The sequence below is a fragment of the Notamacropus eugenii genome, chromosome 6, assembly GCF_028372415.1.
Source record: "Notamacropus eugenii isolate mMacEug1 chromosome 6, mMacEug1.pri_v2, whole genome shotgun sequence".
Classification (NCBI taxonomy): domain Eukaryota; kingdom Metazoa; phylum Chordata; class Mammalia; order Diprotodontia; family Macropodidae; genus Notamacropus; species Notamacropus eugenii.
In genome coordinates this window covers 302,510,950-302,527,001 of record NC_092877.1, presented here as the reverse complement: position 1 = coordinate 302,527,001, position 16,052 = coordinate 302,510,950, and the positions used below count along the sequence as shown (strand labels likewise).

General features: G+C 42.2%; 1 protein-coding gene across 4 annotated transcripts in view; it reads right to left on the bottom strand.

Moving 5' to 3' along the window:
• Positions 1-16,052, bottom strand: part of NRP2 (neuropilin 2) — a 147,741-nt gene that overhangs the window by 82,821 nt on the left and 48,868 nt on the right. For all 4 annotated transcript variants that reach the window (XM_072620109.1, XM_072620110.1, XM_072620111.1 and 1 more), the window contains exons 5-7: positions 15,392-15,547; positions 12,617-12,786; positions 10,673-10,828 (exon numbers count right to left, since the gene is read on the bottom strand). In XM_072620109.1, coding sequence (XP_072476210.1) covers positions 10,673-10,828; positions 12,617-12,786; positions 15,392-15,547 — 482 coding nt within the window. The remainder of the gene's footprint in view (positions 1-10,672; positions 10,829-12,616; positions 12,787-15,391; positions 15,548-16,052) is intronic.

The following is a 16,052-nucleotide window of genomic DNA, read 5'->3' as shown; positions in this document are numbered from 1 at the left end:
ATGCTGGCTAAAGGATTAGACTTAGTCAACTTGGCCATAGAAGGCAGAGGAAAGAAGAATGAGTAGAAGCTGTAGAGGAACTGACTAATGTAATGACAAAGAAAACACTTCCTCAGCAGTGGCTGGTCCTCCTTCACCACAGGCCTTCAAATGGCCTTCAGGACCACATGTTGACAAAGTCCTGGAGAGGATTCTTATTGTTCTGGTTGGATAAGAGAGTATCTGAGGTATACTGGAATTCCCAGAGCCTGTACTTCTGATGCCTTCCCTGATTCCCCTAGATGGAAATGTTTTCTCTTCCTTTATCTGACTCTCAGAGCATGCCTAGAATATCCTGTGCTGTATTTCTGGGTATATTTATTAGAGGTGATATCCCTCCTCCTAGAGATAAAATGCCTTAAGGCAGTTCACTGTGTCCCATTTAGTGGTTTCTTTTTTCTTTTGAAGTGCCAAGCTTAGTATTTTGCACATAAATGTTTAATTAAATATATAGTTCCATGAGATCCCTTCTCCAGAAGCACTCACTCAAAGTCATGTGGCTCATCTCCCTGTGCTCCCCACAAATGGGTAAAAGCCTCGTCAGTGAAGAGATTCCAGGAAGGGTCCTTTTATGCTCCCATAATTATAGCACTAAAGAGAGAATATGTTGCAGGCCTACCTGTCACAGGTCTATATAGAAGAGATCTTCAAGGTCACTTACAATAACCCCCTCATTTTACAGCTCAAGAAACCTCGGGCTATGAAAGGTTGAGAGACCCGACCAAAGACCCAGAGGTAGTAAATGGCAGAACCAGAATTAGAACCTGGGTCCCCCACTTCCAAGTCTAGCCCCACTCCACTGTCTCCAAATTACTAGAATTTTTCCACTTAGCATAAATGCCTTCTCGCAGCAGTGGCATCACCATTAAATAAAGGCAGTGTAGTAAAAGGGAACACACACCAGTCTAAAACTCAGAAGATCTGGATCCTACTTCCACCTCCTCCAACTTGATTGATCATGGAGGTCCTTAGGAAAAATGGTAAAACTTTTTGAACCTCAGTTTCCTAATCTATAAAATAGGGCAATACTACCTTCCTTCATTGTCTTCAGGGTTACTGCGAGGATTAAATGAGATGCGTACGTGAGATGTTTTGTAAATTATTGTATTTATACGTATACATGCATGCACACATCTATTAAGATATATCATGTGTATAGATTTAAATGTAAGATATTATCATTGTGGTACTATGTACATCTGCTTAGAAGATTGATGAGAATCTTTGTCACATGCTTTGAAATGTCTGGAAAGCAGGCACTGTGTAAGCTCATCCCATAATGTAAATGGGCCTACCTCTCCCAACAGGTGATGGCTGTAGTCTACGTGGGTGCTGCCTCCTAATCGTCAGTATTCAGACCCTTATCCCTTCATTAATTGTGGTGTGACCTACTACTTTTTTCTACTTTGCTGCAGCTCTGGAAATGAGCCTAACTCTCAGGACTACAAAGGAAGGAAGAGATTTTTCAAAGACAATATTACCCAATCTGGAGCCCAGAGATAGAAATTATAGATGGCTTATTCTTTTTTTAATAAATATTTCGCCTTCCTAATAAATATTTTATTGCATCAAATTTTCTCCTTTTTAATCTGCTTGGCACTTAAGAAAGAAGAGGATGGAGGCTGGAAAAGAGAAATTGTTTCAGGACTGGGAGGGAGAGGAGGGAAAGGGGGAGCTGCAGCAAGGGGAAAAGGAGGAAACTGAAACTGGGGGAACCAGTGAATACACTTAGAGAATTTGTCCAAGGAACAGTAGCAACAGCTCATCCTGACTACCGGATTCAGGGCTGGCCTTCTCCCCATCCCCCACATCTTTCCCATACACTGTCCTTAATCCTAACCATCGGGCCCCTAAGTAAAATAAATTGTTAATCAATGGATGTCATCCTGTTTAATTAATTAGTTGCACAAAATAGTAGAAGGGGGAGCATAAGGGCAGACTGATGTGAAGTTAGAGGGTGACTGCCTGCTTTCCCCTTTGTAAATCACATTACTGACTCCTAAAAACACTTCCCCTTCAAGGCCGGAATGGTGTTTTTTTCACAGTTGTTTCGTTCCAGTAGATGTGGTAATTTAGCCAGATGCAGAGTCAGAAGGGAAACTTGGGGAGCTAGGGGGTGAAGACTGTGACACCCAAATGGTCATTTATGGCCAGGATGACACTAACTTCTTTATTGGAGGCTGGGATTGTCATCAAGCAGTTTCTCGGAAAATAAAGGGAAAGGGGCAAAGGGTAAGAGTGCGTATACAGGGATGGACGGGGGAGGAAACATTCTATTTTTGGGTGCAGGGATAGAGATAGGTGGGATATGCTCGTGTGTGTGTGTGTGTGTGTGTGTGTGTGTGTGTGTGTGTGTGTCTTGCTAGGCCTACTAGATTTATGGCAGGATTGCATTACCCCTATGGAGACGCTGAGCTCTGGAACATAGCATACTAACAGGATTAGGGTTTTAGGATTTGAGACAGAAAAGCATGAAGGGGAAAAGGAGAGGAGTACCGTACAGGGATTTTAAGGGGTGTGAGTGTTAGGGGAGAGAGAGACAGAGAGACACAGAGAGAGACAGATATGAGAGAGACAGAGAGACAGAGACAGCAGAGACAGAGAGGAAAGTGTGGTGAGTAATAAACACAGTATTTTGGAGCAGAAGAGACCAGGGAAAACTCTAGATAGGTCTTCTAAAGTTGGAGACAAAAACAGTGGCAATCATTGCTACTGGAACAGCCTAGGAGAGAGCCTTGAGTGGGGTAAAAAGTGTCCTGTTCCCCCTCCAAAGTCCTTTCCCTGGACTACAGACATCCTAAGATAATGTCCTTATGGAGTTTCTGTATGTTAGGAGAATTTACATTTCCCCAAAGCTTTAAGATAGGAAGGGTGGGAATAAGAAAAAAAAAAAGATGGCAAGATCAAAAGTGAGAAACCAAGGAAAACCAGAAGCATTCACTCCAAGGCAGGAGAGCAGCTTGGGGAGCACCATGTTTTTCAGTCGGGAGTAGAAGCAGAGTGAGGCCTGCCAATGTGGTCTCAAAATTCAGACTGAATCCTGAGGGACAAGGGGAAGGATGAATGTGGCAACCAAACTGGGGATCTTTCCAGATTTGCTGGGAATGCTGTTGGTTGGAAGCCTCTATCCTAAGACCAAGCAAGGTCATTATTATCTAGACATGTCCTTTTTCATGTCTTAGCACTATTTAAGCAGTCATCCGCCACAGTCTACTGCACTAAATGGTGGCTGGGGAGCCCGTCCAACAAATTTTGTTTGAGGTCTGGGAACATCATGGCGGCTGACTTTAGCTCCATGAGACAATTCAGCCCCTACAGAATGTCGTGATGCAGACAAGTATCTAAGCTTCTGAGTCATGAAGTTTTTCCTTTAGCTTTCTAAGGGGAGACACTAACGGTCTGAGCTCATCCCATGACAAATGGATAATGGGCAAATGCAATTACCAGGAAAGATGGCACTGGATTTTTCTCCATTATAATTGAGGGTACAGATAAATGGGAGGTGGAATTAAACTGGGAAATACTGATATAAAAAACATAGGCCCACTCTAGAAAATATGTTACCAAGGTTGGGCTAAACTGGGTATTCATATTACAATAGTCATAACTTCTGAAGGCTGATACCCATCACAGGACATTCGTTTATGGTTTGAGACATCATCCTAATCTTATTTACAATAAATGAAATTACTACAACCAAAAGGCATAAAGGGCAGTGAGCCATCTAACAGAAAGTTTAAAAAGATGCTTTTTTTCCCCCTTAAGGATCTAAAACTCCTGACCCAAGAATGAAATCTTTTTTCAGATCCATGAAGATAGGGTGAGTCTATATTTGTCTGAGATGGCTCAGATGCAGCCCTGGACAAACACAGGGGGCTGGATTGGATGTCTTGTCAAGGTCCCTTCCAACCCAATGATTTGAAAAGAGGCAGAAAACTATCCCACAGGGCCTTGTTACTCTTTAAAATTGATAACTTGCGTCTGCTGAAGAAGAGCTTTGTGGGGCTAATACATTAATTATATCTAGAGAGTGCCTTCCATCCAGAGATTTCAAAGTGCTTTGCCAACATTAGCAAACAGCAAAACTTGTATGTCCCTTTCACCAGACAGAAAAACTGAGGTATGGAGCTGTTAGATGACTCACTTGGGAATAAAATTCTTGGAAGAGTTGTTTGTTTGCTTAAAGCTAGACTTGACATAGGGATGACTTGTCCTAGCCACTAGACAAAGGTTTTACAAGTGGTTTTGGTCCAATTAGCTCATGGAATGTTGTGGAACTCTCAGAGAAATCTCAATGCAAAATTAATTTGAGCTCATGTTAACTTTACCATTAGCCAAAGCTCACTTGGTTAGGTGTGGGAGGAGAAGATTAGAAGGAAAAGAAGGAGAATCGCAAAGTCAAATAGACAATGATGATACTGAAGCCCCAAGAAGTTAGGAATTGGTACATTAGACCATGTTGCCTAGAGTACAAGACTTCCTTTGGATGCCCATTCCAGAGAGATCAGGCCCTGGAAGACACAGCTCTCCTCTTGCTTATTACCCTGCAAGTGTATTTATACATATATGTTCCCTGTGGACATAAAATCATGGGACCTAGTGGACTATGAATCAGTTTGGGAATCAGAAAGGAGCCTAAATTATACTGTTTAATACAGGCACCTTCATGGGCTCGTTGTAAATGGGGTAAGTCACTCAGCCTCTTGGTACTTGTTTCTTCACTAAAAAAATAAAGTCTCCCTTATACGTTACAGAATTGTACAGGTGGATAAGACATGCCTGAAAGGTTTTGGTTAATTCAGTGTGTTTTCTTGCATTTCACTCCTCTTTCCTACCTTTTCAACAATGATTTCATTCTAGAACCATTCTGGATCCTCTTGGGCCACTGGTCCAGAAGCACTATTAAGTTCCCTGACAGTCTCGCCCTGAGCTTCCTTTCCCCCATTATTAAAGCTTGGTGTCTGTCCCCATTTATAACAAACATCAATAGCAGAAACCAGAGTGATTTCAATGGCAATGACATCAAACCCCACTTGATCAGCCTATTCTGAAGTCTAACTTTTTTTGTTCTTAGATAAAAAGCATGACTTTGGATATAGAAACCTTACACCAATCTGGTCACAAGAGTAAAATGAGATAAGGGTTTTGCAATAGTACTGGAAATATACCTCAAGGAAGCCAAAAGACAGGAGCAAAGGTCTAAGGCAGACTAAGCTATTCAGAGCAGCCCTTTGGAAGCAAAGAACTAGGAACAATGTGGGTACCTGGAGATTGGGGAACAGCCCCAAAACTATGGTCTACAAACAATGCAATATCATCGTACAATTAGAAATGATGAATATAAGGAATTCAGAGAAACATGAGAGGATATATATGAACTGATGCGAAATAAAAGATGCAGAATCAAGAGAACGATCTAGACAATGACTAAAACAATGCAAGACAGATCACCGAGAGAAGTTGAACTTGAAAAGATTCTAAAGAAAAGATAATGAAACATGACTTTTTTTCTTATAACCTGAAGGGGGGGGGGCACAATAATATATTTTAAACTCTTCCTTTCTAGTCTTCATTTACATTACTCTTTGCACTCTCCAGTCCTGCCATACTGGACAACTTGCAGTTCTGCACATACATTATTCTGTCTCCCATCTCCATACCTTGGCACCACTTGTGCCTCCAGTCTGGAATGTACTTCCTTTTTACCTCTGCCTGTTTTCCTTCAAGGCTCAGCTCAAGCACAGCCTCCTATAGGAAGCCTGTCCTGATACCCCTCATTCCTGGAATGAACTCTCTTCCCAAACCACCTTGTATTTATTTTGCATATAACCTAACTGTACTTAAATACATACATATTGTATCCCCTCCCCCAGAATATAAGCACCTTGAGGGCAGGAAATACTTCACTTTTGTCTTTCTGTTACCAGGGCTTAGCACAGTTGCCTGGCCAGCAGCAGACTCTTGTTAAAATGTTTGTTGGTGGATTGATTTATATAGCTGTCTATAGTTACAAGGCATTTTACATGCATGATCTCATTTAATTCTCACAGTCACCCATTTGAGGCAAGTCGTCTTACTTTACAGATAAGTAAACTGATGCTCAGATGGGTAAGTGATTTGCCTGAGGGCACGTAGCTTATTAGCCACAAAGGTAGCACTCAGACCCAGCTACTGTAACACCCAAGTCTACAATCTGCTGTCTACAAGCCAGTACCAACTTAGAATCCCAGTCTCTGAATTTTAGACTTGAAAGATCAACTTTGATGAGGTCTGACCTCTAATGCTTTGAAATTGGAATGTTTTTCCCTTCTCTCTCTGCATCTTTTCTTTGCTGGATAGATACTGTTTTCCTTCCATCTCTCTCAGCATATGTATCTAATATATATATACACACACACACACAAAATGTAATTATGAATACACCCCTTCCTTAATATTTATTACTCTATGCCTGTGTTAGGGGCATTGTTAATATAGCTGGCAAAACCCAAAGCAGTAGTTTCTGTTTGTGATTTCAAAAAAAAAAAATGTATGTGAAATGATTGGTATAACCTCAGTGTGCACATGGGTTGGAAATGGGTTCCGTCAGGCAAATTAGCTCTCTGCCTTGAGGTTTAGCTATAAATATGGATTAGGAGGGTCTGCCCCTTACAAAAAGTCATAGGTTTCACATTCATTGCATATAGTCAGACAAGACTCTGGGCTTGTGTTACACATGTGCGCTACATCTTGCTGGAAGATACTTGAAATGCCCCAACCAAGTTAATCATTTTTCTCTTAAGGAAGCCTACGATCACCTGTTGAATGGAAAGTGATAGATCTGCTGGCCAATGGGAAGGTAGGAAAGGGCTGATTGGTCCTGACCTCCCCTAGCAACATGGTAGCTGTTCTACTATCAGCCTCAGCCTTCCTTCCACCTCCAAATCACAAATGCTGTTTTGCAAGGAAACTGCACAGCCATCCATCCCCCCATCACCCCGAGCACTCATTAATCTTGTTTCCTCTCTGTTTCCTTATTCCCTCAACTTCACTAGGCTTCCTCCATGCTGACAGTAACTGGGGAAATCGCAGGCTAGTTCCCAAATTTTCCCAGAAAACGTCACATTCCCCTGTTCACACTCCATGCCCAGGGAGGGCATGTTAAGCACATGCTAGAGCAAACAGGATGCTCCATCTTCAGCTTGCTGTTCTCACAGGCTCTGCTGTCTGAATTTCTCTTTCAAGCCCACCACTTAGCGCCAGTTCAGTTGGCACTGTGCCCATCTATCCGAACTCAGGAGGTGTTTCTAGGGGGCTGACAGAGAAAGATGCACGCGTACACAGAGATGGAGCCAGCCCATTTACCTTCCCCCTCCCTTCCCACACACACCCCCCTAGTCTCACACCCCACCCTCCACCCCTACTTCCCTACCAACCCCACCACCTCCCCTCTTCACCCCCGCCTCTACCTCATGGAACCAAATCAAACTGCGGCAGACTTGACAAATCTATTTGGCACGGTTCACTCAACTGTTTCAGCCTGAACCGTGCAGAGTACGGCACTGACACACCATGAGCCATGTGGAATCTGCACATTAAATACAGACATCTGGGAGTTTTCCTAATGAAAGAACAGCAGAGATTACTATTGAAAAGCGAGCAGGGCTAGGTCTCTACCGCCTGACCAAATGAGTTAGGTGATGGAGCTGATGGGGACCAGGAGCCTTGGCAATGATGCAGCTATTTTTGGAGAGTTGGCAGATGAATTTAAGTGGGGAGACAGAAGGGCTTATCCCTGCTCTGCCTGCCCCACTACCCTCCCCACTTTATTTGGAGATAACTCATGGAGTTCTGAACTTCCACTAGCACAGGAGCAGGGACCTCTGGTGAAGATCACCACGACTCTAATAGAAGTAGGAGATTTGGGGGCTTGGGCAGAAGGACAGAGAGCCATAAATTGAGATAATTTCTGTAAAAAAAAATGTTTAAAAGAAAGAAAAATGTACTGGAACAATACTCATAGTTGAATCTGGTTCTTGGTAATGTTTTCCCTGTAGAATGGACACTATGGCTAAAGCTAGAGAGGACAGCATCCTACCAAAATGTGCAGTACTAAGACATTTCCAAAAGCAGATTTCCTACAAATGGTGTTTTAAATAGCATCCAGATCCATCCGCATGCTTTTAAAATCAGCTCATGGTATAGTATCCCTTTCGCCAGCACTGCTTAGTCATGGAGCTTTGGACTTGGACTCAGTCAGGTGACCCAAATCCTTTCTCTTCAAGATCCACCCCAAGTTTTTGCTGTTCTTATCCACTTGACCTACACATTTCTTGGTACTAACAATAAGGTAATGAGGGAAGAATGGAGAGAAAAAGGTGAAGAGATGAGTGAATTCTCATTCACTCATGGTTTGACATCCCTTCTTCATCTCTTAGGCAGATAGCCTTTTCTCTTTAAACTGGAAGGGACCTCAGAGATGATCTAATCCAATCTATTCATTGTATTGATAAAGAAGCTAAGACTCAGAGAGGGGGAGAGAGATAAGGGTGGTAAGTAACAGTTTAGGAATTCAAACCCAAATCATTTGACTTGCAAAATCCAATATCCTATTGACTGTAGTTCCAGGCTTTACACTTCCTCTCCCTCCCTCCCAGTCCTAAGGTCACTTTAACGAACCCATTCAAATAAATTGAATTTGACCATCATTTATTAAGAGCCTACTATGTGCCAGGGATGGTAGGGGCCAAGGATACAAAGACAAAACACACAATTGCCCTTGTCCTAAGTGTGGTCTTACTCTTTTTGCCTAGATCTATACATGACACAATAAATTTTAACAAAGTCATTCAATGGCCTAGTAATACTGTTTCCTCATCTATAAAATGGGAGAGAACATTTTGCCATTGAGTGAAGTCCATAAAGCCCTCCAATTAGATGAATGTTTCCCAATCACTGTAATGTCCTTAATCCCTCCTTAATCCTTGCCCCTCCTAGTGAGAGAGCCTTCCCCTGGGGTGCACCATTCCAAGAATTCCTGGTCTCCAAGTGCGTCTCCTTTGTGTGAGTGCAGGCACACTCCTGCTACCTCACCTTCCTCTAGGTCTAGGTGCTGGGAAATAGAAATCACATCCTGGGGAATCTTTCATAAGAATGTTATTGAGCTTTCACTTTTAGTATGGCTGGGACACTGCCCATTTCGAAGTTTTGTACTCAGAACAGGAGAAGGATTTCAAAGGGTTATCATAGAATTATCAATCATTAGTCAGAAGGCACATTAGAAATCATTGAGTTCATCCCTCTTATTTTAAAGATGAGAAGACCAAGCTCAAGTTGGTAAAGTGACTTTCTAAGGATTGTGCAGACCATGCATGCATGCCCAAATGCTGAGGCATCGTTGTGTCGTATATCAAAAAGAGAACTGGATCAGGGGGTCATATAACTTAGATTCAATCCTCCCTCAGTTAATTTCTACCTGTCTGGCTCTCAGGTTAGTTACTTCACCTCTCCAGGACTCAGTTTCCTTATTTGTAAAATGAAGGGGTTTGACTAGGTACCCTTAAGTTTCCTTTTGCTCTAAAATCATGATCTTACTTGATGGGGAGGAAAGGAAAAGACTTTATGCTCCTTCTACGCCCCCTTAACCCTCCTCCCCATCTCTTGAGGATAAATAGAGTCATAAAGAAAAGTAAGTAGCTTTTTCTCCTCTATGAAGATTCAGAGAGACAGTCCCCACCCCCAAGCCCGCCATGATGATCTACAGTTGAACTTGCCTCATGGCACCACAATCCCTGGGTCTGCCCTCTGCCCTTTCCAGTCCTGTCCCTTGGGCAAAAAAAAGCGTGCTTTGTTTTCAGAAAAGTATGCCTCCAGCCAAGTACACTGTACACCACCATTTCTACAGCGCCATATGAGGGACAGCTCACAGACAGTGCACCATGTGTCCTAAGGAAGCCGAGTGTCAGACATCCATATGCACAACAGAAAACTCAAAACCCTCACCCAGGCCACACCTCCAGGAGCTGCAGCTGGAGTGGGCACAAGCAGAGAGTGTTCAATGCATCACTGCCAAGTGTGATTGCTATCACAGATTCCAACTCTCTGACACACCGAATTTCTCCTCGTTATTTATTGTCGTCTTTATTCTCTGGGACATCGTGATCCCCTCTTAGGATTTGTACCCTTTCATTTCCAGGCCTCGGTAACTCCTGAACTGCAGCTACATGTGGCTTTGTGATTGTTAACCCAGCATGCGGACGGGGCTCCGGCCATAAATGCTCAATGAATCTTGTATGGTGAAACATGGGCTGTGAAAGCATTTTCTCCTTCATTTGCAGTCAGAGAACATACTGCAGGCTCTCTCTGCTGTGCGAGATGCAACACCAGCCAGGTTGTCTGAGAAACTGTGTTTTCCAATCACTTTAGCATAAGAAAGAGGATTTTCAGGGCTGGTCCATCCTTCCCAGCTCCTTCCACCACCCCTCCCTTCTCCCTACCCACCAATCAATTATCTGAGCTTTACAAAACAAAGCCTTTTCGGGTAGGTGAAGTTTATCCAAGGTTCTCTTTCCTCCCCTCCTCCTCACTCTCCTTCCCCACTCTTTTCTCCTCCTTTCTGTTCAAGTGCGCATTGGAGATTGGGAAACAGATTTACCTTGTGGTTTTTGCCATGCCGGTACATCATCCAGTCTTCACCATTAGTGCTGACTTCCAGCTTGTAGGATTTGACATAGTAGCCATTCTGCGTTTCCCGAGAGATGGCTCCCTGGGTCGCAATGGCTGTAAGTATAGTCAGAAAACGTAGGTCCACCTGTGGGGCATTAAAGATGGATGAGGAGAGGGAGATGCTACTACAGACATAACAGGACATCATTTTGATTTTCTTTCTACCTCCTCAGCCGACACACTGGTAATGTGTCCCAGTGCCTATGGCTCACTGTGGTTACTGCCAGTCTTGAATCCAACTTCATAACCCAACCTGACTATTTGGCATTAAATTGGCCACATTGATGAAATTTTGTTCCTTTTTTGGTGATTTTTTTTTTTTTGGTAACCTTTCGTTGGTTGCAGGAAACAATGGAGAATGAGATGCTTTTGGGTAAAAAACAGCCCAATGGCACAGGATTGCTCCAATATGAACATTACTGGATTATTAACCAAACTGTGGGAGACCATAGCTAATGAACACCATCTTAATACAGCAGTGGATAAATCCAGTCCAAGTGGATAAATCATCATGTCCAATATCCCTGCCTTTCTTCCCTCCTCAATATTGCTCCTTCCTCCATTAATTTTGTGGGTCACTAAAGGGTCAAATTTTATGCAGAAAGTGCCAGCCTAAAGAATAAGGATTCTGCTCCATTTTACATTTATTGGAAGAAGTGTGTGCCCAACCCTTTAAAGCATCTACTTGTCCATGATGCCAAATCCATTTAGGAAATTGCTAAATGTAATCCCCTTACTCCTGTTTTTCTTGAGTGAGCAAAATTTAGCCAGTGCATGCCATTTCAATGGAATTCAACTCAGCAAATGTTTTCTGGGTATCTACCGTGTGCTTAGCCATTCTAAGCCCTAGAGATTACCAAAAAACATATCAGGGGAGTTGTCACGGAGCTCATAGACTCAGAGACACAGAAGAAGAATTTAGGGAACAGTGAGATTGTATGTGGAAAGTCCCCAAATGAGCAGGGCTAACAGCGGATGCTATAGAAGTAAAGAAGATGAAAAGAACAGTCATCTGGGGGTGGCGAAAGAAGGCTTCATGGAGGAGGTGAGAGCCGAGCCGGACTTTTGAAGGATGAGTAGGGACTGGAGAAGCAATAAAGAAGAGGGAAGACATTCAGTGTTTTCATGCTGGTTGATTTGCCAGCTGTCTGAACCATTGTAGGCTCCCAGTGTTTCTAAGTGGCCTTTCTCTCTCCATCTTTGGCCACTGTGGGCTCTGCAAAGTCCATCTTGAGCCAGGAGTCACAAGGTCACATCAGAGCTTGTGCTGACGTGTCATTGGGAAATCAAGGCTGTCCTGGGCCATAAAAGCATGAGTTGCCCTGGCTTGGAACTCGTTGCATTCCCCTGCCTATCTGACCTCTCTCCAAGGGGCCACAGCTGGGTCACCTCTTTGTTGCAAGGGCTGGCTACACAGCATGAGCTGCAAGCTTTATTCAAAGGGAAAGAAAATTACTATCTTGAGAGCTGCAGTGAAGGGCCTGACCAACCCTGGCTTCATCTCAGTAGCAGGGTTTCCCCTAGTTGTGTTGGTCTACCAGTGACATGCACAAGGCCTTCATGGTGAGTTTCCCACCAAAGCAGCTGCTACCATACTAAGTTACCATGCTGAGCTACCATCTAGATAAGGCCATTCCCAGGACACTGTCCTTGTTGTCAGTCTCTCTGAGTGATGGTTGAGGGAGATCTGTATCAACCTATAGAAAATTTCCTTGGATATCATCATACAGCCCAAAGTAACATCTCTGTGATTACTGTTTCCTGGGAAAACAATATTTCCAAGGTCTGGTGTCTCTATACAACGCAGTGTTCCTTTTCTCCATCATATTAATTGGAATTGAGGCTCAATCTATGTGTCCTCTGGGCTAAGTACCTGGAGATATTCCTTGTTGGAGTCCATGTTGGGAGTCCAGCCATTGTTGTCACCATGCAGCCGACCCTGCTGGGGAGTCCACCTCCCATCAGAATAGGTAGAAGAGGCACTAATCTGCTCATTGGAGATCTTGCCAGATTCCATCCCCAAAGGAACGTTGCACTGGAAGTCTAGGGCAACAGGTATATTGAGAAAGTCAAAAAGCAAAACCATGGCTCTCAATCCCAAACCAAAAAGGTCACAAAAATCCTCCTCAAGTTCCAGAACAAGGCTTTATAGGATACTCTTGGGTCTTGAGAACTTTATCTTAAAAGCAATATTCAAGTTGACAACTGTCCACACCCACCCCTGCTGGACTCGAAAGAAACTAAACTAGCTATAAAAGAAACCAGGCTATGGATAAATAAGAAGTATAATGCAAACTGAAAATACAGTTTGTAGCAAAAGGTTGGCTCCTACTTCAGGCTACTGATGCTCACTGTTGCCAAAAGATGCACTATTACAACAGTACAAGTAAGTATATGTGAAAAGAGGGGAGTCAATTTGAGTGGGCTGATGTATCTTGCAAATGCAACTTTATTAACATACACATGGGAGTTTCCTTCCCTTCCTCCCTTCTTCCCTGCCTCCTTTCCGTCCTTCCTTCCTTCCTTCCTTCCTTCCTTCCTTCCTTCCTTCCTTCCTTCCTTCCTTCCTCCTTTCCTTCCTTCTTCTTTCTTTTCCTTCCTTTCCTTCCTCCCACCTGCCTTCCTCTTTTTATTAATCTCTTTGTTTCTGACACAAAAGGCAGATGTCACAGTACACAAATATATCCAAAGTTTGAGAGTACTCTCCACATGCATATGTGTTACTCAATATTTTTTTTTTATACCATTATGTCCATAAAAATAAATCTAGTAGTTACCTACTGTGGTCCTGCTTCTATGATGGATTTTCTTTCTACATAGATGCCACCAATGATGACTGCTGCTAGTATACACAAGGTTATGGCTTCTAAGGAACCAACAATCATTTCCCCATGAGTTAAAAACAGCATCCTTTAGTGCTAAAGTTGCAGCCACCATTTATAAAGCTTGTGGCTGTTTATAGTCTATGATCCTGTGTTTACCCCCCAGTCTAGAGCACCTCTGGTTGAAAAGAGCTATCCGGGCTTCTGATTGCTGCAGACCAACCTATGCAGTCTCTTGCTAGGATAAGGGAACAGTCCTTGGTGATTCCATAACCCTTAAATTTGTGAATTTTGTGGGTCTTTAAAGCATTGGTTACTTCTTTTATCTTAAAAGCTCAACTCTAGAAATTTTCTATGTCAATTGGTCAGTAAATAAACATTTTTTAATTGCGTGCTAGATGCCAGATACTATAAGGTAAAGTTCTCAAGGAGTTCATAGTCTAATGAAGGAAGCAGCATACAGATAATTACATAGAAACAAGCTATATACAAGATAAATTGGAAATCATTGTAAGGTGCCACAATGAAGAGGGATGGGGACAGGCTTATAGTATAAGGTGGGGTTTTAGGTGAGCCCTGAAGGAAGCCAAGTGTGTACATGGTAAGACATAAGAAAGATAACAAGTCATTTTCTGTAGAGTCAGCTCATTTCTTTGGACTAGAGACTACTAAGGTTTCCAACGATCCCCTACTAGGGAAGCCCTACCTATAGCCAAAAACGGTCCTTAGTAATACAAAGTCAAAAATTTCTCACATACATAGTTGTGAAAAGCTCTAGGTGAGAAGTTCCCAATCTGGAGTATGCATATCCTTGGGAATGCATACAAGAAGTTTGCCAAGGCAGTACAGGAAAATTTAATCAATATTATAATATTCAAAAGGCTTTAATTCTATCTATAATGATTCGTCTCTTAGAATCAGGATGCTCAGTCTTGTTCACAAGCTCTTTATCTCTTATGTGCATAAAGCATAGGTACTAGACCTGTGATTTCACTGATAGAGGGAACTTTGAGATGATGAAATTCACTCTACCAGTACAGGTGAGCAAGTTTTCTGCAGCCTAGAGTCTTAAAGAGTCACCTATCTGAGGTATCCATGAGTTTAGCCAGAACCAGATGAACATGTAAATTGGAAAATGTTTAGCAAAAGAAATAAAAATACAATAAAATGTAGATAATGTTAATTTGTGATTTTCTAAGGCAGTATGCAGCCTGAAGGGATGTTTCTATTTGAAACACCACTGGCCTTGACCACAGAGAGCTAAGTCACAAAGGGAAAAGAAGAAATTTATACAACTTTATTATGTATTTAAAAAGAATAGCAAGTTGTACGTTAACAGATTTGCTATTTCATTTGCAATCATCTTTTTATTATATATGTTATAAAATACTTGTTTTATTCCATTAATTAAAAATAAATTAGAATGTTTTTTTAAAAAATAGATCACACCGCCAGTATGGGCCAGAGAACACAGGTCTTCTTGGCTTGATGGCTGACTCTCCATACCAACATTCTAGACGGTATTTCCTTTTATAATGAATAGGGAGCACAGGAAAGTCAAGAGATATAGGGACCAAAAAAGATTGGGAGCCCTCATTCTAGATGCTTTTTCTCTCAAGAGAAAACTGAACCAGAACATACCACTTCCTTAACCCCACAGCTACATCACAGCCCTGTCACTCTGCCCCAGAAGATTTACATTTGATTTATATGTGTTCCAGATGTACATGTTCAAGTGTGTATACTCAAAACTGGAAAGTTTTTGTAAAGGGTAATGGGCTAGATCATGATGAATATTACATATAATACGAAGATTTGTGACTCACTTTCAGGGGTTTCTTGAGGAATTAAGTAGTAGTGTGCTGAGAAACCATCCTTGGCCACCGCCATATCAGTGTGGAAAGTGAGAGAGAGGATGCCAGTTGAAGATCGGAGCTTCGAGGGAGTTTTAGTTCCACAGTATTTGCCGATCAGGGGACCCACTGGGAGATGGGGAGAGAGAGGTCAGTGGAAAGGAAATGGCAAACTTCCTACTGATCACATAATCCTCCCTCCCAACTCATTTTAGTTACTCAATGTGCAATCACTCTATCTGCCTTACTAGAATAAAGTATGAACTGAAAAGAAAAATGTAAGGATGGTCTTTCTTGCTCAGCAATCACATTCTATTGACTTAACCCTATATGCATCTCTTTGAAAAAATGCTGCTCCCATTCAGCATTGGATAAGGAGCATCTATAGTACCTATAAGCAAGAGGGGCTAATGCTACATAATTCTATTTGGGTATAGCTTCTAATTAGAGAGAAGTCAATTTATGTGGAAACCATGGACCCATGGATTTGGAAAGACCTTCATGAAGTTAGGAAATCATAGATTTTGAGCTAGGAGGGACCTTAAAAGCTACCTCGTTCAACCCTTTCACTTCATTTTATTTTTTAAACGATATTTTATTTTTTCCCAAATTACATGTTAGAATAAGGTTTTGA